Here is a 27,977-nt window from a genome sequence, read left to right as displayed (position 1 = left end):
TGGAAACCACATTGGTCTGTACACTCTGAGTGCATGGGGACCGGATAACAGAAGCTCCCAGGACGTGCAGGTCACGTCCAGGTGACATGCAGGTTGAGTGACGGTTTATCTCCTAGCCAAATTAACTTCCTGTTTCCTCATCCAGCCTCACCTTCTCCCAGAAGCCGAAAACATTTTCAGCCGCCAATTTTTCCTTGGCAGGACGACAGGGTGCCCTCTCTTCACCTGCAACCTTTCCCAGGCCTTGCCTGGGGCTCCACGCACTCACTGCAAATGCGGGTCCCAGAGCTGACCACAAAGTGCCTGCTCCCGCGACAGCTTCGCGCAGACCTGAGTGCCCAGTGCAGAGCCCCCGGCGTCGTGGGAGAGGGTGGCGGGAAGGCGGGATGTGCAGCGCCTCCGGGTTGGGCCGCGGCAGCTGGGCGGGACTCAGCCTACAGTATAAAAGGGGAGCGCCATTCTCCCGGCCGCAGTACTGAAAGTGGCGCCCCAGCAGCTTGCTAGGGACCACTGGCACTGAGCTTGCAACCAGTCCCAGAGACACTGAAGAAGAAAGGTCTGATTTCTATTTATTCGTTTATTTAGTACAAAAGAACGGAAGCAGGGCTGATTTGTGGGTGCAGAAAGCAAGGCTGGAACTGGTCCAGGGTCTTAAACACGTCGGGACGGTTACAGGGTCCGGGGGAGGGAATCCAGCCGCGTCAAGGGGCTCCAGCAGCACCAGGCGCCCAAACTCAGCAGCTTCTCTCTCCCGCAGGCGCATCTCTTCCCGCCACTCCTAGCCTCAGCCTCCAAGGATGCGGCTCCTCGAGAAACTCTGCTCCTCCAACTCAGGCAGCTCCGCGCCGAAGCCCGCCTTCGCTAAAGTGCTCACGCCGAATCGCATCCCCGAATTCTGCATCCCGCCGCGGCTGCCGGCGCCCTGCGCGCTCGAGTCTCCAAGCCGGGCCGCTGCCCTGCCCCGGCGCTGCGCCGCTGAACGCGACCTGTGGCCCCGCGCGGCAGACGAGGACGCCGGCCGCACGGACTGGGACCCGCGCTCGCAGGCCGCGTTGTCGCTGCCGCACCTGCCCCGTGTGCTCACCGCCTACGGCTTCTGCGTGCTGCTCGAGAGCCCGCACACGCGTCGCAAGGAGTCGCTCCTGCTCGGGGACCCGTCCGCGCCTCGGCCTCGGACCCGCGCCTATGGCGGCGGCTGCGGCCCGGACGCCCCCCTGGGGACCCTGTGCGGCCCGCGAGCTCCGGGCCCGGCCACCCCCGCGGTCCCCGGCCGTCCCCGCCCGCCCCAGGACGCGCTCGTCCGGCGGCCCCACGGCTGCCATCTTCTGCGCGCCCCCGACGGGCTGCTGAGCCGCGCACTGCGGGCCAGGAGGAGTCGCCGCCTGGCCCGCGCCCGCTCCGTCTCCAGCGGGAACGAGGACAAGGAGCGCCGCGCGGGCTCCCAGTCCCCGGCCCGGGCCCCCTCCGCCAGCCCGTCTTCGTCCCGGGACCCGCTTCCTGAGCGCCTGGAGGCCGAGGGCACCCTGGCTCTGGGCCGCGCCGGCGACGCCCTGCGCCTGGCCGCCGAGTACTGTCCGGAAACCGGGCGCCTCCGTCTCCGGCTGCTCCGCGCTGAGGGCCTCGCAGGAGGCGCCCCGGGGCTTCGTGCCGTCCGCTGCCGCCTCAGCCTCGTCCTGCGGCCGCCGGACACCGCGCGTCGGCAATGCAGCATTGTGGTGGGGCGCAGCCGCAAGGCCTCCTTTGACCAGGACTTCTGCTTCGACGGCCTCTCGGAGGACGAGGTGCGCCGCCTGACTGTTCGCGTCAAGGCCTGGGACGAGGGCCGCGGCCGGGAGCGGGGCCGCCTGCTGGGCCAGGGTGAGCTGTCCATGGGCGCCCTCCTGCTGCTCTGAGGGCCCAGCCCTCCCCAAGGCGCTCTGCCCCGGAGACTCAGGACACTGACAGCCGCGTGGTACAAAATAAATGTTATTTATTTTTCTATTTATGATATTGCTTTATTGACGTTTTAGTTCCTCTCCGTCCACATTTGTCATCGTTTATTGGTATAGAAGAAAAAGATAATGACTCCCCGTTCTGTTCACAGGACCCCCATTCCTCTTTCCAGACCAGTTTTTACATTCCAAGGAAAAATGGGTTGGCTTGGGACTGGGAGAGAAAGGAAGTACACCCATTGCGTTGTTTTTCGTTCCTTCCGGTTTTCTATAATTGTTTAACCGTTTTGTTTTTTTTTTAAATAAAGCAAGTTATTCATTCAGAGTCATGCCCAGTGTTACGATTCATATACACAGCTTTACATATTGATGCGGCATAGGTAATAGCCTAACTTGTGTGCGCGCACGTGCACACATCAGAGTGAGACATAAGGATGGATACCTTGGTGGGAAGAACAGGTTTCTTTTGGAAGTTAATTTTTCAAAAATTGCTGAGGAAAAGAAATGGGAAGTGGAGGACCTTCCAATAGATGGTTATGTAGGGAATAGGTATTCCTGGGGTCTTTCTCTTACCTAGGAAATCTTAGAAAATAAATCTTTCCTGCCTCTGTAAACAAGGTGATATTTTTTGTGGCATTCTCTCACCTAGCTGTGTGTCTAATTATACAGTAATTAGCTTGCCGTAGGATTTCCTAGATGAGTTAAGAAGTAAATTGTCAGTTTCTTGAGCACTGGGTTCTACAGAGTGTTTTTAAAATCCAACTGATTTTCATTTGTTAATTCAACAAATAAACCTGAGTCCACTGGAAACTGATTACACCCAAGAGAATTTGCCCTGGGCTACAGGAATCCACCGTGTAGTGGAAAGCACAATGGAGTGGGAGACAGATGCAGAGTTCAATTTTTTTCTGCCACTTGTCTGGACTAGGGCAAATCAGTTAATCTCCCTGAGCCTCATTTTCCCCATCAGTGAAAAGGGAGTAATAGCTACCTCACATGGTTTTGTGAAGATATGCCTTAATATCCAAATAACCCTTGAATACATGTGAAATATGATAGCAAACCTGAAAAGACTTGCACTGTACTGTTGAACAGTGCTCAATAATGTTCCAGAGAATGAACTCCTTCAGGTCTCCTTTCTTAACAGTTGTTTCTCCCTGCTCCTGAAGTGGAGCCTGGCAAAGGTATGGCTACCTGAGACTGAAGACTTAGAAGAGCCAGGAGAGGGAAAGTAGAACCCTTTAGTATCCCCATGGTAAATTTCCCCGTGAGCAACAGTTTGCTCTCATTCTCCATCAGAAATTTCTTCTGCATTGTTGTTACAATAATGAGATCTCGGTACAAATTTGATCAGACTAAAAATCCTGGATTTTAAATATTATTTCAAAGTGAACAAATCAGCCTTTAAAAATAATCTCATCAAACTACTTTTGAAATTGAGAAAACACCACAGAGATGACATGCCCAAAGCTATACAGCTCATGTGCATAGCTGAATTCAAACAAGAACCAAGTGTTCTGACTTCTCTGGAAGACTGACCCACCCTTGTGGGTCAGAGGAAGTGAGGCCAGTGTGTTGGAGGAAAGTATTCCAAGAAGAGACTGTTCAACCTATGTATTCATATATAAATACATATGTATTCGTAAACCTATGTATTCATAAATATATTCATAAATAAATACATGTTTTTATTTAGTAAAAATAAATACATGTATTTAGTAAAAATGGAATTAGTTTCATTCTGTAGACCTCAGAGAACATAATGAAGATGACATACATAAAGACATCATTCCTTTTCAGAGGGCTCAATTTAACAAAAATGAAACTTCATGTAAAAAATTGACTTGTTAATAGGTAAAGAATCTGGAATGAGCACTTGATGAAATACAACATTTGTTTGTGACTGATAATATATATTTATATAAGTTTATATATTTTATATATTTACACAAATATGTAAATTTATATAAATATATATAATGTCAAGATCACTGAAATCTGAGAGTGACATCAGCAAGATGGCTGACTAGAAGCGGCATGCAGTATTTCTCCTGTGCTGGGCTTATTTCACTTAACATCATTTTCACTAGGTTCATCCACATCGTTGCAAATGATAGGATTTCATTTTTTAATGGCTGAATAGCAATCCATTGTGTATAGATACTAAATTATTTTATCCATTCATTCCTTGATGGACACTTAAGTTGATTCCATACCTTAGCTAGTGTGAATAGTGCACCAATTAAGATGGGAGTAAAGATATCTTTTCAACATACTGATTTCCTTTCCTTTGAATATATACCCACTAGTGAAATTGCTGGAGCCTATAGTAGTTCTATTTTCAAATTTTTGAAGAATGTTTGTCATCTTCATAATCAGTGTATTAATTTACATTCCCACCAACAGTGTATAAGAGTTCTGCCTTCTCTATGTTGTTGCTAGCATTTGTTTTTTGTTTTTGTCTTTTTGGTAATAGCCACATTAGCTGAGGTGAGGTGGTACTTTATTGTGATTTCGATTTTCACTTTCCTGATGATTAGTGATGCTGAGTACTTTTTCATCTACCTGTTGGCCATTTGTACGTCTTCTTTTGCCCATTTTAAAATCAGATTATTTGGATTTTTAAATTTGTTTGTTTGCTATTGAGTTGTCTGAATTTATCATATACTCTGGATATTAACCCCTTGCCTGATGCATAGCTTTCAAAAATTTCCCCCGTTCTATAGGTTGTCTCTTCATTCTGTTGATTGTGTCCTTTGCTGTGCAGAAGCTTTTTAGTGTCATGTAATTTCATTTGTCTATTTTTTGTTTTGTTGCCTATGCTTTTGAGGTCCTATATAAATAATTCTTGGCCAGACCAATGTCATGAAGTTTTTCCCTTGTGTTTTCTTGTAGCAGTTTCACAGTTTGGGATCTTACATTTAAGTTTGTAATCCATTTTGAGTTTAACTTTTGTATGTGGTGAAAGATAGGGGTCTAGTTTCATTCTTCTGCATGTTCATATCCAGTTTTCCTAGCACCATTTATTAAAGGGATTGTCCTTTCCCAATGTGTCTTCTTGGCACCTTCATTGAAAATCAGTCGTAAATGTTTAGATCTGTTTCTCGATTGTCTATTCTGCTCCACTGGTCTATGTGTCGGTTTTTATGCCAATACCATGCTGTTTTGGTTATTACAACTTTGTAATATATTTTGAAGTGATGTAGGGTGATGCTTTCAGCTTTATCCTTTTGCCTCAAAATTGCTCTGGCTATTCAGGGTCTTCTGTGATTCTACACAAATATAAGGATTTTTTTTTTCTATTTCTGTGGGGAATGTCATTGGTATCTTGATAGGTATTGCATTCAATCTGTAGATTGCTTTGGACAGTGTGGGCATTTTAACAATATTAATTTTTCCAGTCCATGAACACAGGATATGTTTTCATTTCTTTGTGTCCTTTTCAATTTCTTTCACCAATGTTTTATAGTTTTCATTGTGGAGATGTTTCACCTCCTTGGTTGAACTTTTTCTGAGGTTTTCAAGCATCATATGTTCTCACTGATAAGTGGGAGCTAAGCTATGAGGATGCAAAGGCACAAAAATGATACAGTGGACTTTGGGGTACTTGGAGCTCGGTGAGGAATAAAAGACTACACGTTGGGTACAGTGTATACTACTTGGATGATGGTTGCACCAAAATCTCAGAAATCACCACTAAATAACTTGTTCATGTAAGGAAACACCACCTGTTCCCCAGAAACCTATTGAAATAAAAAAAATTATTCAGAGTTTAAAAATTTTATTTTTTGTAGCTATCATAAAAGGGATTGTTTACTTGTTTTTTGATTTGTATATGTTGAACTATCCTTGTATCTCTGGGATGAATCCCACTTTATCATGGTGAAGGATCTTTTCACTATGCTATTGAATTCAGTTTGCTAGTAATTTGTTGAGGATTTTTGTATTTGTGTTCTTCAGGGATATTGGCCTATAGTTTTCTTTTTTGTTGTATTTTTTTCTAATTTTGGTGTCAGGGTAATTCTGGCCTCAAAGAATGAGTTTAGAAGAATTCCCTCCCCTTCCATTTTTTGAGAATAGCTTGAGAAGAATTGGTTAGTTCTTTAAATGTTTGGTAAAATTCAGCAGTGAAACCATTAGGTCCTAGGCTTTTTTTGACGGGAGACATTTTATTACTGATTCAATCTTATTACTCATTGTTGGTCTGATTGGGTTTTCTATTTCTTCATGATTCAGTCTTAGTAGGTTGTATGTGTCCAGGAGTTAATTCATTTCTTCTAGGTTTTCCAATTCATTAACATATAAGTCATTCATAATAGTCTCTTATGATCCTTTGTGTTTCTGTGGTATGAGTTATAATGTCTTCTTTTTTATCTCTGATTTTATTTATTTGAGTCATGTATCTTTTTTTTTTCATAGTGTGTTAGTACATTTTTTGTTGCTATAACAGAAAACCACATGCTGGGTAATTTATTTACAAAAGAAATTTATTTCTGACATTTCTGGAGGCCGAGAAGTTCAAGATCAAGCAGCTCTATCTGATTAGAGTTTTTTTGTTGCATCATAACATGGTGGAGGGTATCACATGACAAGAGGGCAAGAACATGATAGCTTACATTCCTCTTTCTCTTCTTATAGAGCCACTAATCTTATTATGGGGCCCCACCCTGATGACCTCATCTAATCCTAATTACCTCCCAATAGCCCATCAAATATGAATTTAGGGGTTAATTTTCAAACACATGAAATATGGGGGACACATTCAAACCATAGTAGTTACTCTAGCTTTATGTTCATCAAATTTTTTTAATTTTTATATTTTTCTATTTATTTATTTATTTATTTTAGTCTTTTATTATTATTATTATTTTATTATTATACTTTAAGTTCTAGGGTACATGTGCATAACGTGCAGGTTTGTTACATATGTATACTTGTGCCATGTTGGTGTGCTGCACCCATCAACTCGTCAGCACCCATCAACTCGTTATTTACATCAGGTACAACTCCCAATGCAATCCCTCCCCCCTCCCCCCTCCCCCCTCCCCATGATAGGCCCCGGTGTGTGATGTTCCCTTCCCGAGTCCAAGTGATCTCATTGTTCAGTTCCCACCTATGAGTGAGAACATGCGGTGTTTGGTTTTCTGTTCTTGCGATAGTTTGCTGAGAATGATGGTTTCCAGCTGCATCCATGTCCCTACAAAGGAGACAAACTCATCCATACATTCAAAAGTCAGGAAACAACAGGTGCTGGAGAGGATGTGGAGAAACAGGAACACTTTTACACTGTTGGTAGGATTGTAAACTAGCTCAACCATTATGGAAAACAGTATGGCGATTCCTCAGGGATCTAGAACTAGAAGTACCATATGACCCAGCCATCCCATTACTGGGTATATACCCAAAGGTTTATAAATCATGCTGCTATAAAGACACATGCACACGTATGTTTTTTGTGGCACTATTCACAATAGCAAAGACTTGGAATCAACCCAAATGTCCATCAGTGACAGACTGGATTAAGAAAATGTGGAACATATACACCATGGAATACTATGCAGCCGTAAAAAAAGGATGTTCATCAATTTTTATCTTTTCAAAAAACCAACTCTTTGTTTTGTTGATCTTTTGTGTTGATTTTTTTGTCTCTATTTCACTTATTTCTGCTCCGATTTTTATTATTTCCTTTATTCTACTAATTTGGGGTTTTGTTTTTTCTCATTTTTCTAGTTCCTTGAGGTGCAATGTTAGAGTAGTTTTTTTTTTTTTTTGGAACGCTTTCCACCTTTTAGATGTAGGTATTTATTGCCATAAACTTGCCTCTTAGAACTGCTTTTGTTGTATGTATAGGTTTTGAAAAGTTGTGTTTTCATTTCCACTTATCAGAATAATTTTTAAAATTTTCTTTTTAATTTCTTCATTGATCTATTAGTCATTCAGGAGCATGTTGTTTAATTTTCATGTATTTGTACAGTTTTCAAAGTTCCTTCTGTTGATTTCTAGTTTTAGTCCATTGTCAGAAAAGATACTTAATATAATTGGTTTATATACCGTGATTACGGTATGAGAGTATTCTGAATTTGTCTGTATGCTTACTTTTGTCAGTGAGTTTTGTAGCTTCAGATGTTTTCTTGTTACATGTTAGCATCCTTTTCCTTCAGTGTGATGAACTCCCTTCAGCATTCCTTGTGAGACAGAATCATTCTATCCTGAGGCAGGCCACACTTAGAGTCCTAGGATGTTGGCCAGTAACCACCAGGAACTACTCCATAATTTCTCATGAGGTCCAGGCTGGTGAGAAGGCCTTGCTTTTAAAAGCATACCCATAAGACTAAGGAAGAATGTCTATATGTATTTTAATGACCCAGCTTGGGTTGCAATCCCAATCCTGAACCGATTCCTGCAAGAGGAAGGATTTTAGCTTTAGAACTATTGAGCCCATCTGAGTAGCTGAGTGTGTAGGTCAGCTCCTGATGAGACAAATGCTTCTTCCTTTTAGGAAGTAAGAAAGAAGAGTTGAGGTTGCTTATTAGGTAAATGTTTAAGATGAATGGCTATGCTAATTAGCCTGATATAATCACTGTACATTTTATGTATCAAAACATCACTAGGTATCCCATAAATATGTACAATTGTCATGTGTCATTTTAAAGATAAAATAAACAAAAAGATATATTAATTGATTGTAATTTATGGGCCTTATTTGAACCCCAAATCAAGCAAACTATAAATAAATAAATAAATAATATATAGTTATATTTGGCTGGGCATGGTGGCTCATGCTTGTAATTCCAGCACTTTGGGAGACCGAGGCAGGCGGATCATGAGGTCGGGAGATCAAGACCATCCTGGCTAACACAGTGAAACCCCGTCTCTACTAAAAATACAAAAAATTAGGGAGTAGTGGCGGGCGCCTGTCATCCCAGCTACTCAGGAGGCTGAGGCAGGAGAATGGTGTGCACCCGGGAGGCGGAGCTTGCAGTGAGCCGAGATCGAGCCACTGTACTCCAGCCTGGGTGACAGAGCGAGACTCCGTCTCAAAAAAATAAATAAATAAATAAAATAAATATATAGTTATATTTATCAGACAATTGGAAACTCGAATGCTGAATACAGATTGGATATTAATGAATTATTGATAACTAAATTTGGGTATGGTAATGGCATTAGAAATATGTTTTCAAAGAATGTCTTTGTCCTTTAGATATACATATAGAAATATTTATGGGAAAAATATTTAAATCTGTAGTGGATATTATGGTATGTCTCCCACATCTACTCACTCCCCTCCCAGGACTGAAGTACTCACTCCTGTAGCTACTGAGAGGTTTGGCTATTGATAGCTTATAGCTCAGATCCCCTCTGAAACTTGTTTTCTGAGCAATCCTACTTCTTTCACTTCCCCACAGGTATTGATCCCAAGAGCAACACCCAATAAACCTCCTGCATACAAAAAAGGAGAGGGAAGGGGAAGGGAAAGGGGAAGGGGAAGGGCCAGAAAAGGAGAGAGAAGAGAAGAGAAAGAAAACAAAGGCCAGAAAGACAAATCTATACTCTGCATGGCCTTTGAAATGCTTAATTTCTTTGAACTAAGGTTTTGTCTTTTCTAAAATATGGAGTATGAAGATGAGAAGGGTTAAATGAGATTGTTGCGTTTATTCAGAGCAAAATCATAGTAATAGGTAAACAGTTTTTCATTTTCAAATGTAACTTGAACACCTCCTCTCTAGCTCATGAAAATGATTGTAATTTTGCCGCATGGCCTTATGCACATCTCTCTTCAGCCTGTACAAAGGGTAGTCTACTGGGAACACGTCTGGATGAGTGCACTAAATGACAAAAACACAAAAAATTACATCTTTCCATTCTACTGGTTGTATACTTCAGAGTCCATCTGCCGTATTCCAGAGAGAGAAATAATAGTTCAGCTGATGTGTGCTTCTAAAATCCAGCCATCGCTAGGAGGTTTCATCATTTGGGGATATCAAGGCTTTGTCAAAATATCCTTATGTGACCGGACACTAGTATTTACCCTAACAGGGAAAAATCCGTATTTTATTTTATCTGGCAACAGAACAGAATGTATTTTGCAGATCGGTGACCAGTTTCTGATTTACAAAAGAATGGATATCCCTTGTCTCTGTCTGTCAGGAGGTGGTGCCTCATCTGTCAGAAATGTTCATACAGAGCTCCACACCTCCTTCTAGCTACCTGGCTCAGAGCCACCACATCTTCCTCCTTTACTTGTTCTGCTCTGGGTTTCCCTCTTCAACATCATCGTGGTTTTTTTTTTTATTATTACTATTTTTAAGTAATTCAGGTTTATAGAACAGTTGCTAAAACTGTTACTAGAACTCCCATATACCCTTCACCTATTTCCAAATATTAACATTTTACCATAACATTTTTCTCATTATCCTTTTCTATCTATAATCTATCCTTTGAAAAATGAGTTTAAACTGTACTACCATCAGATTTAATTTCCTAACACTCTACTTTTATTGCAAACAAAATTCTTCTGTATCTGACATCACCCAGAATTCTTAGCATTAAAATTTAAGATCCATTCTAGTCTCTCTCCAGTCCAACTCCTCCAACCTTATCCTCTGGGATCCCCTGTCTCCAGTATTCCTCTGCAGCAAGGAGAAGGTCCACTTCCTGTGCCATGAATGTATCACTTTACTGTATCCTGATCAAATTTGTGCTGTGTGAATTTTTCATCATGATCATAAGATGAAACATTGTTGAAACTGTATTTATACACAAGCCATTAAACTTGTAGAACTGATAAAAGAAAAAGCTAATCAACAAACGTATTTGATATAAAAATGTTATACACAGAGCGGATAGCTAAGAGTAGAGGTACTCATATAAGAAGTCTTCTCCTAATTGTAAAAGGCTCATCTAGAGGAAAACACAGTAGAAAAGCTTGGAGTTTGTGAAGCTTCTTCTGGGAGTGTCAGTCCACTATTAATCTGCCTCAAAACTCCTGCTCATTCTGCAGGTTCCAGCTCAAACAGCACCCTCCCTGGAAAGGTCCCTCCCACCCCAAGTCTCCGAGGTAAGGATTCTTCCCCTTTGGGCCCATCAGACTGTATATAATCCTATTGTACAACTGTCCTATTATAATTGTTAGTCTGCCTTAGTAGACTGTAAGTTCCTTGAGGGCAGGGATCATGCCTTTTGTCTTCTTATTCCCAGCGCAGTGCATGATGCATAGAAGTCACTCAATAAATATTTGGCGAAGTTAGTCACTTTCTGCTGCTCAGACCAGGCTGCCATTCTTCCTGCCTGGTGCATTAATTTTGACGCAGATCATTTGGTTGGCCTGCAAACCGTGTCAAAATGTCAACTACTTTTTCAGGTAAGACAGTGTACTTGATGGTAGCTTACCTGAATTGCATGCATCACATCTTGCAGGAAACATGTCTCTGAAAGGATCATCTTAGAAGATCCAAACTTGTAAAATGATAACAGCCTGAGAGGTCCTGTTTTGACTTGTATATACACCTTCTGTACATATTAATAATAATTTTCTGAATATCAATTCCTATGTGTAAAATGCTTCCACAAACTGTACACCTTTTGATCCCAGCAGTAACCCTTTGTCAGGTATAGACACTATTATTATTGTTTGCTCTGTTTTACAGAATACGAACTTTAATAAACTGCTCATGCTAACCCAGGTAGTGAGTGAAGGAGCTGAGAATCAATCCCAGGTCTTCTGGTTCTTCTGGTCCCAGTTGAACTGTAAGCTCCTTGAATCAGGGTGCATTTCTTACACCTCTTTATGTATTCCTGCTAATACCCTCTAACCAAGCTGTATGTGTAGGAGGTAGGCCTGCCATGAATATAGATGAAATGCATCAGTGTTGGGCAATTGGTCATCAAATAAAAAATGGACAAAATGGAGAAAGATCACCTGGAGCTAGCTTCAGGTAGTCGGCTAGAAGTGAGAGGACACTCAGGCCAACCTAGAGTTCTATCATCTCTAACTCCCTTCCCCATTTTTCTTCTACCTTAACCCATATTCCATAAGATGTTCAAAGGGTGTCAGTCCCTACACTGACAGTAGACGGTCACAAATTTCTACTACTCTATGTAAAATTTTTTATAGGAAGTCCTTATTTCCAAAAATCTCCTAACTAAAAAAAAAAAAAGACACATTTGAAAACCCAGACTTGATGTGGTCAATGATATGGGGGAAAAAGGAGAAGGACAGGATTAAAGTTCGTATTTTGCCTTTGGTTTTGGCTTACTGAATAATTAATAAATATATGACTAGATTATATGCCTGCATAATTTTAACAGCTCATAGGAGAGAATTAGACATAGTGTAATTTAGGAGGAAATAATGGCACAAAGAGACTCTGATTGCTTCTAAAGGGATGCTTATTTCCACTTACTATCTATTGTAGTTTAGTTACATTTTTCTGTTCAGGTTAAATTAGAACCATTCTGGATTTCTCTCATCATCACTCTAGAATCTGTCGGTGGGATTTTGGGGCCAGCCCTCACTCGAGTGAACTGTGCTATCAGCTGTCTCCTGCAGGCAGTGAATCCGCAGAAGAGAAGTCAGCCTCTTCAGAGGTGGGCAAAGCCTGGTGAGTAATACAGAAACGTGACTACGAGTACTGTGGTAGGATGGTGGGACCCACGGCAATGCTTTTCTTTATTCATAATTTTGTTTTCAAAGCTGAGTTTCCAATTGAAAAAACAATCAAAACACTGTACTTGATTTTATAGAGATTGTTTTAGAATCGGAAAGAATTATCCTTGGGCAAGGCGCTTAATCTTGCTAAATCTTAGCTCTATTTACATCATAGGATTATTTTACAATCAAAAGAGGTCTGTCTTTAATAAAGACTGGAAACTCGGTGGAGGCAGCCTGGGAGTAACTGGGAGCTGTCAGGGGTCTACGCTAGTGCAGGGAAACAGGCAAAGGAAAGGGTGAGGCAGGCGAACTCTGACAAGAATCCATCTGTGTGTATTTGGCACTAGTAATAGTAATGATATGATGTTGGGGTTGATAACTAACATTTATTGCATGTTTACTATTAAGGTATCATGGTGAGGATTTTATATGTACCAAATTTGTTTATTTATTTATCATAATCTTTTACCTGGGAGGGAAGTACAAAAAGAAAACCGAAACTCAGAAATAAGCCTAGATTTTCAAGCTAAGCAATTGCAGAGCTGCTCATGTAACCCAGGTTGTATAAGGTAGTGGTTAAGAGCATGGATTTTGAAATCCAATTGTTTTTTCTTTACTTATGAGCCATGTGACCTTCAGGGGTTTACTTTTTTCTCTGTGCCTCTGTTTCCTCATTTTGGAATCGGGATGTAATATCATCTATTTTGGGGAGTTCTTCTAAGAATTATACAAATTATTATGTAAAATTCTGGCCCATTCCAAGCCTTTCAACATATATCAAACACCTGGTCAAGTTGTTTCCATGATACCAGAAGGGACATCTGGAGAATTCAGAATCTGAGTGGGGCCCCATTCTTAGCTGGATGTCTAGAAACCAGGGTCTTCTGGCTGACTTTGCCTGAGGGGGATTGTGTCCTGGCTCCTGACCCCATCCCAGTGTTGACCCCATTCTCTGAATCAGATCATTCTGAATTTGCCTTGCCTGATCTCGACCTTATATGAGGTCCCAAGGCTAATTCAGCACATCCTCTCAATGCCCTGGCCCTGGAGAGATGGCCTGTGCCAGGGATTGCAAGTCTCAATTATGTGAATGTTCCTACCTCTGGGAGAACAGAATGTGAGGAGAGGGCCTCTGTGTGAGCCCCAGGTCTTTGCATCAGTACGATGGGCCGCTGAGTGCTGGCGGAAGGTTGTGGAGCAATGCTGGGAAAGGAGAGGTTGTTGCTGGAGAGAGCCTAGGAGCCAGGTGAGGGGCAGATTCTACTCTATGGAAGGGCGTGATTAACAGGTAACGGACCTTCAGCCCTTTGAGATGTCCTGGGCTGTGCCCGTCCTCAAAGCAAGGAGAGAAGAATTCGTAATGGGGGAACTCATACACTGGTGTGAGCTAATTTCTCCCCAGAATCTTGGCAAGGAGGTCTTGGACTCTGTCCCATGTGACAAAGGCCAAAGATTTGCCTCTGGAATTGAGGTCCTCTGGAAGAGAGAAAAAGGACAGTGCTGGGGTGTCTCTTGGCTCCAGAGCAGAACCACTCGTGGCTTTGCAGGATCAGGCTTACAACTTATGTTACTCCCTCTGCCAGGTGGGAAGCCTATACTGAGGCCTGTCAAAACCACCTGCGGCTGAAGGCCTTCTGCGGTAGGTACCTTTTGGGATAGGCTGCAGGCTTCCCAGTAAGCAGGGGAGGGGAGGCCAAGTTGCAGCTGATGGGTGCAGCCCATATCCACAGCTGCATGGGAGCAAAGACAGGCAAGAGGGCAAGGGACTCAAGGTCATTGGCAAAGGAGTGGTTGGTGCGAGTGGACAGGGAAGCGAAAAGAGGAGGGGCTGGCTGCCAGAACAGGTCCATGCCCCAGTGTCTCAGAGCAACTGTCAAACAGTATCATTGGAATCAGGGATGAGAACAGGAAGGATAAGAGTATAACATTATTAATCAGTGCATTCTAAGTGCAAGGCATTGTTCTAAGTGTTTTACATCTATTAAGACATTTGATCCTCGTGGTAGCCTATTACTATTCCTACTTTGCAGATGAATAAAGTAAGCGACAGAAAGGTCTAGTGTTGCCAAGATCATTCGACAATTAGTGAGGGGTGGCTGGGCGCAGTGGCTCACACCTGTAATCCCAGCACTTTGGGAGGCCGAGGCGGACAGATCACGAGGTCAGGAGATCGAGACCGTCCTGGTTAACATGGTGAAACCCCGCTTCTACTAAAAATACAAAAAATTAGCTGGGCGTGGTGGTGACTGCCTGTAGTCCCAGCTACTCGGGAGGCTGAGGCAGGAGAATGGCATGAACCTAGGAGGCAGGGCGTACAGTGAGCCAAGACGGCGCCACTGCACTCCAGCCTGGGTGACCGAGTGAGACTCCATCTCAAAAACAAAACAAAACAAAACAAAATCAAAAAACACACACAAAAAAATGAAGAACAAAAAAACAATTAGTGAGGGGTTAGAACTTGGATTTGAACCCAGGCAGGCTGGCTGCAGAGATCAAGTTCTTAACACTTTTTATCCCCTGTAGAAGACTCCAGGCATGAGAGCTGAGGTGCCTGCTGCAGGCAGAGACGGGTGGAGGTGGGGGTTTGAGGAACAGTGGGATGGTGGAGTAGGAAGGATATTAAAAACAAACTTCACTCATCTCACAATTTTTTCCTAGGCATTAGCCTGAAAATGTAAATTGTGCATTAAATCAAGGCTTAGAGAAAATGTCCTAATGCAGTTTACTATGAGGTTTTAGTGCTATATAACTATACCAGGAATCAAATACATCTGCCCATGTCCCAGAAATTTTCTCCAAAGATGGATATTATAAGGATGCTGTTAAAAAATAAAATAGTAAGTACATTTTCCCTGAGAAAGGGAACAAATACAAATAACTTGTAAGGCAACTAACTTGAGATAAAAGCAGAGGAAAATTGAAGAGCTGTGAATGGAACATCTGATGTGGCTTTGTTTCCATACAGATCATGTGACAGGAAACTCCAACAGCCTAATCAGTTCTGTTCTTTGTGTTTCCACTCACCATTATGTGGTCAGGGTCATGATACCGCTTATGTTCCAATGAACAGAAATCCAGAAAGGGAAAGGATCTGGTGAGGCTGGTTGGAGGACAGGAGGGAGGTCTACTGATATTCTGCAGCTGTTTGTCCAGACTGTGTTTTCCTTGTAAAACAGGCCACTCTGGGGTGCTTCCTCTTCTCAAGAGGAGAGAATATTAATGGAGCATTAGAGAAGGTTTAGGGAGCACTTACTGTGTAAGTTCTTCAAGACACTTATAATCTTATGAAAGAGAAAGACATGTCTAAAAAGCAGGACAAAGTGAAAGATGCCCAACAGAGGCAGATGCAAAGATGAAACTCTGATTAGATCTAGCTTTCAAGGGCCCCCTTACGGACGGGGCAGACCCTGCTGTTCTTACCATCTGCTTTCTCTCTCCTGGTTCCCTGGGATCCTCCCTGATGAAGTCCGGCTCGCAAGTGGCTTTCCTTTTGCACACTTCAAGGGCTCCATGAGGGAAGATGGTTCAGGTGGATAATATGATTTTTATAGAGATAAACCCAGAGGTGTGGGCCTAATGCTTAGGTGGTGAAGCCTGGACAGATGGAATGGTCCAGGGGTAACGTGCAAGTCCCTAGAGACTGGGTCCGGGACCAAGATTGAGGATCCAAGAAAAGAGGTTGCAGTCCTGTAGGAAGGCTGGCTAAATGGGGACTGTGGAAGACACGTTCAATGTTGAGCCATAGGGAACAAGGGAAGAAGGCACACAGTGAAGAGGAGGGATGGGGTAAGGCTGGTGTTGGATGAGTGTCCACAGCACAGTCGCCCTGGGCCTGCCTTCCTATCTCCTCCCTGCCTCCTCAAGATCTGTTCCCAAAGGCTTAGCTGGAACCAAACATTTGCAAAATGGGTTATGTTTTTACCTCTTCCTAACTTTATGCTTTCTGACATGCTTTATCATTTTCATTGGTCCTCAATTGTGAGTGTTTTCACAAACTTTAGTGTTCACTAACTTTGTCTATTTCATCCTGTCCTCCCCAAGCCTCATTCTTTCAGCTCACACATATACACTCTTAAATATAAAGGGCAAAGTTTTTGTTTAAAGAAACACTCCAAACATTTCTACTTATAATTTTTAATGGATTTGCCTACTATTTGTGGGAAGGCAGAGTGAAATCAGGCCATCTGTGTTCCGTTAAGACTCATCCACTTCATACTAGGGTGACTTCAGGCAACTTATTTAAATTCAATCAGCCTCAGTTTTCCCATTTGCAAAGCAGGGCTGATAATAATGAAACTCACCTTACTTAGAGTTGCACTAGGAATCAGAGATAATATCTGCAAAGACCCTGGCCTGATGCCTGGTAATGGCTTGGTCCAGGCACCTCTTCATTGGAAAGAGGAGTGAAAGTAGATAGAGGTGGAAATTCTTAAACTGAGATTAAATTCTGAATTCAGTATGTTTCAATATGGAATTACCAAGTTACCTTAGACCCAAAACATATATACACACACAGGAATCCCGCCAGACAGAAAGCTTTTGTGATATCTAAAATCAAATAATGGATAACTATTCATATTGTCTTAAAAGAGGTCATTTCTGTGCTTTTCAAAACTCTGAAAGCAACCCATAGCACAGTCCTGGGAATGTGTCACTCTTATATCGTGAGAATTGGCTTAGAACTTACACAGCTTGCAAGCCTTTCCTGTTTGGGGGGAAATTTAATATTTCATGGGTTGTTGGAGTGAGAATCAAAATAAGCTTAGTTTTCATTGTGAAATGAGTTCCTGTTTTCTGTGTGTCTTAATGCATTGCAATCTAATTCTCGTGAGCTCAGGATTCTTGCCTTGTCTTGCTTTTTACTGTATCCCCAGTCTCTAGAACAGTACTTGGCACACAGTAGGACTCAATAAATATTTCCAAAGTAAAAAATGTATAATCATATTATTTCCAGTAAATTGTTTAAGGAGGCAAGTAGACCTATGTTTATATCTATGTTATCTGCATATCCTTTCTTTCTGGATTTCTGACTACATCGGTAATTAAACAACATGTGAATAGATGAATGCCCCCTCTTGGGGCCTACGTGGAAAGATCACAATGGCTGAAGGAGGAGTGCCAGCCTGTGGACTTGGGGGAGGCAACTATGTGTAACATGCTCCAAGAGGCATGAGAAATTGCCTGAGAATTCCTCCACGGCACCCTGAAAGTGGCTCAGAGGGGACTGAGAATGAGCTGGCCCATCCAGAAAAGCTTGGCATCAGAACCAGGAAGAAGCAGATGGGGGCCCAGTGACCAGAGGCCATGGCAGGATATGAGCATCAACAATGAGGCCAGTTCATAGGCACAGGGACCAGGTGAAGGCCACTAAGCCACTGCTCAGCAGAGCCAGTCACCCCAGGCAATGGGTCTTGGTCCAGCATCTCCTCATTGGAAAGAAGAGTGAAAGTAGATAGAGGTGGAAACTCTTGAACTCACTGAGTTTAAATTCTAAATTCACTATATTTAAATATGGAATTACTGAGTTACCTTAGACCACCCTCCCCACACACATGCACACACACACACACAGACACACACACACTTTACCCAGGAATCTCACCAGACAGAAAGGTTTTATGATATCTAAAATCAAGTGCTTAAAATCACGTGATTTCAAAAATAACATGAGTAACAAAACAAAATCTTAAACATCTGGTCTCTAAAAATCTTTGTAAATTGGTTTTCTCTGGCAGCTATAAAGGTCACAGTTGATTTAATAAGTAATTATTTATCAGAAATGCAACTGCTTGTCAGAATCATGACCAGGTTGCACTGTGGTCTGAGTTGGCAGTTTCTGGAGAAGCAGGTGGCCGAGGTGAAAACCTAGCCAGCATCCGGCTTTGTTCTCAGTGGGGTGTTACAACTTTGAGGGCAGTGACTTGCAGCTGCTGCAGGTGATACTTCAAGCAGGTTCATGATGCTCACATGGGTGACACTCAGAGACCCTTGGCTCTCAATGGCTGTTGTACCTTATGATTTTGATTGCCCTGGGTTTTCCACAAGCACCATAAGATGGATCATGCAGGTGTAGGCAGAGATTATCAACTTGGGATCTGGGTTGAGGGACACTCAGAAGTTCAGGAGGACATGTACATGGTATGAATAAGAGACTGGGGGTGGGGAAAACTTCTAGACCTCAGAGTGGGATGGACAATACGCAAGGAATAGGCCCTAGCCATCAGTGGAAATCCAGTTATCAGACCTTGGACTAACCTCACTGCTAAGCAGACTAGATGCTGAGCCTCACTATGTATGGCTGGTTTGTTAAATACTTTTGCATCAGATCAAGAGGGGCCTGAGAACTGGGAAAAGGGCAACACTGCTGGGGCAGATTCTGGATGCCTTGACCAGGAAGCAGACTGGGTTGGAGGGTCCATACAAGCGTCTGCTGCCTTGAATTGCAATGTAACAGTGTGATAAGGGTCCCACATGCCTCTGTATCCTATCACTACAACTAGACTGAAAGGCAGGCCCATGCTGCATGCTTCTGCCCATCAAGCACACCACCTGACCTTTTGTTGATGCTCAATAAATACATGTTATGCATTGATGGGTCTTGGTTCCCTCAGTTTTCCAAAAAAGATAAAAAGTCCCTTTCTAGGTAGTTTGATGTATGAAAAAAAGTTATTATCCTGGTTCCCTGCATGTGAGAATCAAAATAAGTTCTGGTTTTGTTGTGAAATGTGATCCTGCTTTTGTATGTCATGATGCATTAGAATGTAAATGCATTTCCTATGCATTTTCCAGCAAGGAAAATGATAAGAGAAGAATCATGGAGCTGGAAGCACGATCTAGGGGGTCTCACTGGGGAGGGAAGATGTATGGGATCAGGGGTCATGGTCAAGTCAGGAAGCATGAGGAGCATTGTAGAGATGTTCTTGCTATTCCCTGCCTCAGACTCCCATGGGTTTGGATTTCTCTGGAAGATGGACCTAAAGGTAGAGCTGGACTCTGGGCTTTGCACCACCTCTCAGGCCACCAACATTTATAGTCATGCATATGCACACTTCAGGTTTTGCTCACCAAATACTCCATGTCCTCTGTTCCTAGAAACCTTATGCTCAAGGAACCCCTGTCTTCACCTGAATCTGCCTCTTGAACTCCTGAGTCCCACCAGTACCCAGGATGCATAGGACCAGGCCCGGGTCTCCTTCTTGGTTGTCCATGGTTGTCATTGTGGGGGAGGGCTGGACTTTGGCTTGGCATGATTCAGAGATAATGGGAGAGAAGTAGAGACTCTTCATTTGTACCTAGGAAGGCCAAAGGGCGTGGTCCTGGCCTCCACTCTGAAGCTCTGTGGAGGTCACAGGCAGGAGGTCCTGAGCAGCAGGAGGATGTCAGGAAGAGCTATGGGCACCCAAGTGCTAGAGGCAGAAGGAATCTGAGAAGGGATGTAGATCCAAAGGGGACCCTGAGGCCAGAACAAAATCAGGGTGAGGGTGGAAAAGGAGAGGGGAATTAGTCAGGTGGATTGGTTCAATTCAAAGGCATAAAGTCCTGAGAGACGCCAAAGCTCTTGCAAGATCACAGTTCACTTTTGAAGTAGCTATGTCCTAGGAAGGTAGAAAGAGCCTATATGAAAGTTCCAGTGGAGAATCTGAAGAAACAGCTGAGATTCACACCTGCATAGCTCTTTACTCTTCGGAGCCTACATGTTATTACAGTGATGACACCTGTCTATGCCTGGTGTGGCAACATGGAAAGAGTCCTAGCTAGGATCTGAGGGGACCCTGGGCTCTACACCGGAAAGACACTTAACTCTCTAAGCCTCAGTATACTTATCTTTAAAACAGGACAATAACAATGCCCCAAATGTGCTTGTGAGAATGGATGAAATAATGTATTTAAAGATATATTTTTTAGAAGCTCAAGAGCCAAAACCATTTGAGAGAATGAGTCATAATTCTTTATTTCTTTAGCTGCAGGAGAAGTTGTTATGCACTGAAAATGTGCCAAAAACACTGATATCTTAAATTTATTTCACATTTTTTTTTTCTCTTTTGCTTCAAATAATAGGGGACTCTGAAGCCAAGTTGAGAAAGCTAAAGGAAGACATCAATAAAACATCTGCTGGGCCAGGCATGGTGGCTCACACCTGTAATCCTAGCACTTTGGGAGGCCGAGGTGGGTGGATCACCTGAGGTCGGGAGTACAAGACAAGCCTGGGCAACATGGTGAAACCCCGTCTCTCCTAAAAATACAAAAATTAGCCTGGCATGGTGGCACGAGCTTGTAATCCCAGCTACTAGGGAAGCTGAGGCAAGGGAATTGCTTGAACCCGGAGGTGGGGATTGCAGTGAGCCAGGATTGCACCAGTGCACTTCAACCTGGGCTGCAGAGTGAGACTCCAGCTCAAAAAAATAAATAAATAAAAATAAAAATAAATAAATAAAATGTCTGCTAGACTGTGAGCAGAACCTAGTCTCCTGATAAGATATTTACATTTCCACTTACTGTTGATACTAAGAGTAAATACTGATGTAAGACTGGACATTAAATAGACAGAAAAGGCTTACCGGGTCTTGATAACAGGCTCCTTGAACTACATTTCTTAACCACCTGTATTTCTGCTTACCCAGAAAAACAAGAGCGCTGTTGCTATTGGATTTTGCTAAATTCCCTTGATAATCCTATCACAATTTCACTTCTTTTAGTGCTTTGTAAATACAATAGTATCTTCATGGGATATTTTGAATTACAAATGTTTTAAAGAATTCTGATGACATAGTTGCACAGTGATATTAATAGGGTGGCCTTGTTTCCAAGTGGAGTTTTGTGACTGAATAGGGGTTCCAGGGTTTCCTCATAAATTGTCAAAATGCTAAAAACAGTGAAAGGAGATGTCTACTAATTAAAATAAAAATAGTTCCTAAAGAGCTGGGTTCACCTGAATGACAAAAGTTTTTAAAGGTGACACCAGGGGGAGAGCTGATAAAAGCAACAGGAGTCCTAGGACAATTTTAAAGAATTAAGATAGCAGTAGTGGATATGGTATCTGGTAGAAAAGCTTCAGAATTGGAGTTGGAAGTTTCAGGGTCTCCAGATGTAAACAATATGCCTATATTTGTACAATTTTATCAGACAAACTTACTGAAATTATTTTAGTATGAAGACTATGCTAACTTTTCAGACAGTTAGAAACCCAAAAGGAGAAGCCACAATCCTACCACCTGTTCACAACTGTTAAAATCTTTTCACATTCTCTGCCACCTTTGTCTATGCAGGAGACCGGAATAGGCTGCCCCCAGATATGAAGGATTATTGAGCTGAAGACAATCAAGAAGTAGGTGCAGGAAAACTCTCTTCTCTCTCTCTATTTGCCTAAGAGCAGGACATAGATTTCCGAAGAAGGTGTCCTGCCCCATCTTCTACCAAGGAGAATGAAGGTTAACCACTGCAGACAGCTTTAGATGCGTCTCGCTTCTCTGCCTGGAGATGGTACCAGAGGAAGCTACATGAACAAGCTTTGCTAAGTACCCTTTATCTGTGTTAAATTAAGTCTAGCCTAATGCCGCCTCCTTACATATTCTAAGTTCAATGTACAGGCTGAACTCCATACTCAGTGAACCATAACCTAACTGGGTCTGTGAACCTAACTGAATGTAATCTACTCTTAGGCCAATCACTGAGTTTCAGTCAATGAAAGACAGCCAACTGTTCAAACCGTATTTAAAAAAAAAAAAAAAAAAAAAAAAGCAAACACCAAGCAGTAACCAATTCAGCTGTTTCTGTACCTCATTTCTGTCTTCTGTACATCACTTTCCTTTTTCTGCCCATAAATCTTTTTCTACCACGAGGCAGGCCAGAGTCTCTCTGAAACCTGTTTTGGTTTGAGGGTTGCTCAATTCACGAATCATTCTTCGCTCAATTAAACTCTGTGAAATTTAATTTGTCTAAGTTTTTTTTTTAACATCTGCCAGCTATTTGCTTTCCTCCAAGTTACTGCCTGTAGAGACTCAAAGTCCTTTCCTTTGTCTTATCTTATCACTTCTCTAAAATTTTATTGTTCTTTGTTGAAGATGCTATGTAAGCTGAATTTGAAGCCCATTCTTTGAGAACTTCTCATTTCCTGGGTGTCTCCCATGTATATATGAAACATACATGCTCATAAACTTTGGTTTATTTTTCTCTTATTAATCTGTCTTTTGCAACAAGGGTTCTTTTCAACTAAGAACCTCTGGGGGTACTTATTTTGCCCTTATATATATTCAGTTACTTTTCAAAGTTACAACCACAGACTTCGTACAATGTTATGCGTTTTCGTATTGTTACAGTCTTTATAATCAAGTGGGGGAGTTTTTTGTTCACTTTTTTCTTTTTAAAGAGAGGGTCTTTCTCCCCCAGGCTAGAGTGCAGTGGTGTGGTAATAGCTCACTGCAGCCTTTCACACCTGGCCTCAAGCAATCTTCCTGCCTCAGCTTCCCGAAGCACTGGGGTTGCAGGTGTGAGCCACTCTGGCTGGCCATAATCCTGGCTTTTAATGCACATATTTGGCTTTCTTGCTTTCTTCACTGGCATCTTCCTCTTGTCCCACAACATATTATTCAGAATTCTTCTTTGTTACAAAAAAAGTCTTTCTTAGCTCTTTATTTTAAATAGAAAGATTCTATCTATATTGCCAAGTGAAAAAAAGCAAGGCTCAGAGGGGAAAAAATGTGTGTGGAATGATACTTGCCCCTTAGAAGTCAGGTATCTTCTTTGATTAGAGCAAGTATTGATTTTTGAGACTCCTCTAGTTAGGAAAGGTTGTCATTCTACCAACAGCAATGCTTTTGTGATCTTTTTAGCAATTCTTTGGCAGCTTTCTCTTTCCCCCAGGAACTCTTGTCTTCTCTATATCTCTTAATCTAATAAAAAATTATTTTCATGTTTTGCCTTAGGAGTCAGCTCTGTGAAGTTGTAGCTGATTTTCTAGTTCAACATCTAATAGCTACCCATGTAAAGGACTCAAGGAAGGATTGATACACACCTTAGACCTGAACCTACCTAGAACTCAGGCTTAGTACTATACTTCTATATACCAAATGGCTCCCATGGAAGCGACTGGTCTGCCTGAGTTCCTTTAGCCCTCTGAATTAATCTAAACTATCTGAGGCACGATAATATTGTGCATTTTTATTTCTGCATCATATTAGCAGACCAGTGTTTCTTAAGCAAAAAAGCAGACATGATTAAAGTATTTTAACTAGGTCCCTCTACCTTTCAGATAAAGGACTGTCAGAACTTGATGGAATCAACCAGGCGGTTGCTTCACTTTTCTAAACCATGTCTTCAGCTGTGCCATTCACTCCTTCCTTCCCCCTTTAGGGCAGTCAAAGTTCTTGCTCTCAACTGTCTTCCCTCTTTTTGGCAATATGTAGTTCAGCACTCTGAACACTAGCCTGGTACTCAATAAATAGTAGGTATTCAATAAATGTATCAAGTGAATGGATGAAAAGAATGAATTCTTACAAAGCAAATTACTGAGATGCTATAGAAAGTGTTTCATATCAGACTTCCTTTAAGTCCTGTAATGTTGTAAGGTAGGTATTATTGTCCCCATTTTACAGAGGAACAAATGAAGGCTCAGGGAACAAAGTGACTTTTTTCAGGTTTACCTATCCACTTGTGGTAGCCTGTATAATCCGCCCCTGCAAACCCCCACCAGTGATATCCACATCCTAATATCTAGAACCCACAGATAGGTTACCTTATGTGGCAAAAGGAGTTTTGCAGATGTGGTAAATTAAGGCTGTTGAGATGGGAAGATTATCCTGGATTATTGGGGTGAGCTCAGTGCAATCACGAGGGTTCTCATAGAAGTGGGGCAGAGGGGTCAGCTGGATAAAGGAAGACAAGGTGACAACAAATGCTGAGGGGAAGGAATGAATGCAAGTGGCCTTCAGAAACTGGAACAGGCAAGGATAATGGATTGCTCCCCGCAGCTGTCAAGCGGAATGCAGTCCTGCCCATGTCTTGACTGCAGCCTGGAAAAACCACTTCGGACTTCTGACCTCCAGAATGGTGAGACAGCTACTCTGTAACAAATTTTTGTTGTTGTAAGCCACTAAATTTGCGGTCATTTGTTACAGCAGCTACAGAGAGAACTAGTATACTCCTATAACTGGTATTTGAAAGGGCAGGACTCATAAGAACAACCTTACAGCAAGTTAATCTTTATTTTACCACCGCCTCTTCACTCCTGCTGTGGGGCTGGCTCTTCCCTGACTTCATCTCAGGCAGACCTCATAGCTTCTCCTGTGTATAATAATAAAAGTGTCCAGTTGGCCAGGCGCGGTGGCTTGTGCCTGTAATCCCAGCACTTTGGGAGGCCAAGGTGGGTGGATTACTTGAAGTCAGGAGTTTGAGACCAGCCTGACCAATATGGTGAAACCCCGTCTCTACTAAAAATACAAAAATTAGCCGGGCATGGTGACCGGTGCCTGTAGTCCCAGCTGCTTGAGAGGCTGAGACAGAAGAATTGCTTGAACCTGGGAGGCAGAGATAGCAATGAGCCAAGATCACGCCACTGCACTCCAGCCTGGGCAATAGAGTGAGACTCCGTCTCAAAAAATAAAATAAAATAAAAGTTCCCAGGTACTTTCATCCTCAGAATAGTCTCACATCAATAATTAATATGTACAGTGCTATGTAATTTAATTTTTAAAAAAAAACAGAAAAATCCCTAAACTTCAATCATAAAGCATCTCCCTTTCTCCAGCCAAGGACCTACAGTGGGAGCAACACTGCTGTGGTCCACTTTGGCTCAGCAATTTGGCTGTTATCTTTCTCTCCTGATTTCTTGGAAGGCCAGATGACAACTCGGTTTCAGCTTGGTGATGTGGGACTTTAGCATGGGTGACTCCATATTGGTTTTTAGTCTGATCTGTTGGGGCCTAGTGCAAGAGCTTAGTCCAAAACAATGGCCTCCTGCAATTTTTATTTAACATGAATAATCTGAACACCATTTTTGACAACCAAGGAGGAAAACAAAATAAAACCAAGTTGCACTGGGAGATAAACCACAAATAATAAACTCACCATTTCTGCTTCTGGTGTCCGAAATAAGCAAGCCGTTAGCCTCTCCAGTAAAGCTAGGTCTCCAGCCTCTGTAACTCCTTCCTTTCCTAATGGGGTTGGGGGTGTTATTTGATTCTTACCTGACTCTAACAAAAACCTTTATCCTGGCTTTTGTAATGCTGACAGCTGACCATATGTTATGACTTTTGAGGATGTGATAACCATATGAGAAAATCCACCAGAACAGGCTAATGTAAACTAGCTAACCTTGCTAAAGTTAAAGGATTTTCCCTTTAAATATCTATTATAGACTACTTATGTATGTATGTATGTATGTATGTATTTACTTATTTGTAAGCCAAGCTGTCTGAAGTCTAACTCCCTTGAGCTCTTTTGAAAGTAAATTTCTTTTCTTTCCTAAGTGCTTTTGTCTCTGAACCTTCAGTTCTCAAATCCTGCATAGGCAGTCTGGTATTTCCCTTCGGTATGTGGGAGTGATGGGCACTTACTGTTTTGGAGTCTTCGGCCAAAACAGGCTGCAATCATTACCTTGTCAGTGCTGACTCACAAGTCAGGTGCGGAACTGGGATTCAAGGCCAGGAAGCTTGAAGCAAGTTCCATTTCTACCACAGCGTGGTTCCCTGGTTGTCCTGAAGTTAAAAGCCCCCCGAGTTTCTCTTCTCAGTCTAATGGTGTTTAAACTCTCATCTCTTCTGGTGTGATGGAAAGTATTCTCACCAATGCCTTCATTTCCCCTAGGTGACCTCAGGGAAGGAGGCTGGTTGTGGGAGGAGGCTCTCCCAGTGTCTGTATAATCCTGGCATGAGTGTTGACATGGAAGACATTTAATTCTGGAAAGAAAAGTAAGTCATAATTAACCTTGTTTTACAAATGAGTTTTAGCTCAGTGGTTAACTATGAGATCATTCAATGATCAGATCCTATCTGGGTTCCAATCTCTGTAATTCCTTCTTCTTCCGTAGCTGGTGGGTGGGGTGGGGGTGTCACTTGATTCTTACCCACAGATAAGAATCACCCACTCCTAATGACCTGGTCCAATCTAGGTGGACATAGTTGGTCTTCAATAGCTTCAGCCCTGCATTCTGGGCATTGAGATTTCTTTGCTGAGAAAGTGCCTTCCCCCTCTGGTACTTTCTGTTCTTATCACTGAACTTTGACCTTGGACTGCTGAACCCCTCTTTTAGTGACCTGCCCAGATTCCTGTTGTCTTCAAGGGGCTCTGACCCAGAACTTGAGGAGAGACCTCTTTTGCCTGTCTCAGATTTGGGCCTCCAACTCCCCAGGCTCTGCTTACTGGTTGGGATGCCCTGAGAGTTTCACATGAGCATCCTCACAAGTCCTCCACTGCCAACATGTGCCTGGGCTGTGTCAGGCGAACAGCATGCCTGCTTACCAGACGATGACCAGACGATGCCTCCCTTCAGTGCTCAGGGGGATGTTCTCACAGGTTGTGCCCTGCTGGGTCCTGGGATCTGACAAGAGGCCTTTTTCTGAGGTGTTTATTGCAAGTGTCTCCAAGACTTTTTAACTACAGAGACATTAAGAACAAGACAAAACAAATAACAACCACCACCACCACCACCACGAAAACCCAGAGCCCAAGAAAAAAGCAGTGAGCTTCCTAGTTGCCCAGTAGGGCAACTGATTTCTATTCTACTTTGCTCCCCGTTGATTTTTTAAAAATTGTTTTCTTCTCTAGTGACTTGTTGCTACCACAGCTTCAATGAGGAGATAGGACAGTCCCCATTACAAAGGGTAACTTAAAGGAATTATCTGCATTGCGCATACAGATTTGCTCTTGCAGCTGTGGGCTGGAGGGAGCAGGGCACCTTCAAGATGATGCACAGTAAAAAGGGGCAAATAGAACTGCCCCTGCCCAGAAGGGGCATGTAGGGGAATGTAGTGAACTGGGGCCAACCACCTAGCGCCTCCTTTTCCAGGATAGGTGCTGTCACACCGCTGCCTGCTTCACGTTGCACATCAGCTCTGGCAGTTTTTAGTTTGGGCTCTCCTCTGTTCACTCCAAGACATCTCCTGTTTAGCTACCTGTCTCAATACCGGCTTCGCACCTAGCCAAGTTCCCCTGGTCTCCTGTTATTCGCAATGCACCTCACTGTGTCTCTGGCCCACCTGCTCCATGCACCCTCATCCTGTTGGGCCTGACTTGGGGAATCATGAGCATAATTGATATAAGCATAATATTTGAGCAAGGTGACTGAAGTGGCAGTTTATCTGTCCTCATGATTCTCATAATTTACAAACACACAAAAAATGTGTTTAGGATCAGTGGTGCAGTAGGCTCTGTGCGGTCTCCTGAGTCATTCACAGACT

At 42.8% G+C, this 27,977-nt stretch overlaps 1 protein-coding gene and 1 long non-coding RNA gene across 2 annotated transcripts; both read left to right on the top strand.

The window, feature by feature from the left end:
• The first annotated feature begins 445 nt into the window (after nucleotides 1–445).
• Nucleotides 446–2,256, top strand: LOC101007671 (C2 calcium-dependent domain-containing protein 4B). Its single transcript, XM_031662719.1, has 2 exons — nucleotides 446–556; nucleotides 758–2,256. Exon 2 carries the CDS (start codon nucleotides 798–800, stop codon nucleotides 1,890–1,892), a length of 1,095 nt encoding a protein of 364 aa, XP_031518579.1. The 5' UTR covers nucleotides 446–556; nucleotides 758–797; the 3' UTR covers nucleotides 1,893–2,256.
• A 20,073-nt stretch (nucleotides 2,257–22,329) lies between these two features.
• LOC116273581 lies at nucleotides 22,330–27,231 on the top strand. The gene is made up of 2 exons (XR_004181898.1): nucleotides 22,330–24,630; nucleotides 26,386–27,231. It is a non-coding gene; the product is annotated as an uncharacterized LOC116273581 (long non-coding RNA).
• The last annotated feature ends 746 nt before the right edge of the window (nucleotides 27,232–27,977 follow it).

The sequence above is a fragment of the Papio anubis genome, unplaced genomic scaffold, assembly GCF_008728515.1.
Source record: "Papio anubis isolate 15944 unplaced genomic scaffold, Panubis1.0 scaffold902, whole genome shotgun sequence".
Taxonomy (NCBI): Eukaryota; Metazoa; Chordata; class Mammalia; order Primates; family Cercopithecidae; genus Papio; species Papio anubis.
This window is presented reverse-complemented; position numbering and strand designations above follow the sequence as displayed.

What these genes read in the sequence shown, in the direction of transcription:
- LOC101007671 (XM_031662719.1), top strand. Translation starts at nt 798, where the DNA reads ATGCGGCTCCTCGAGAAACTCTGCTCCTCCAACTCAGGCAGCTCCGCG.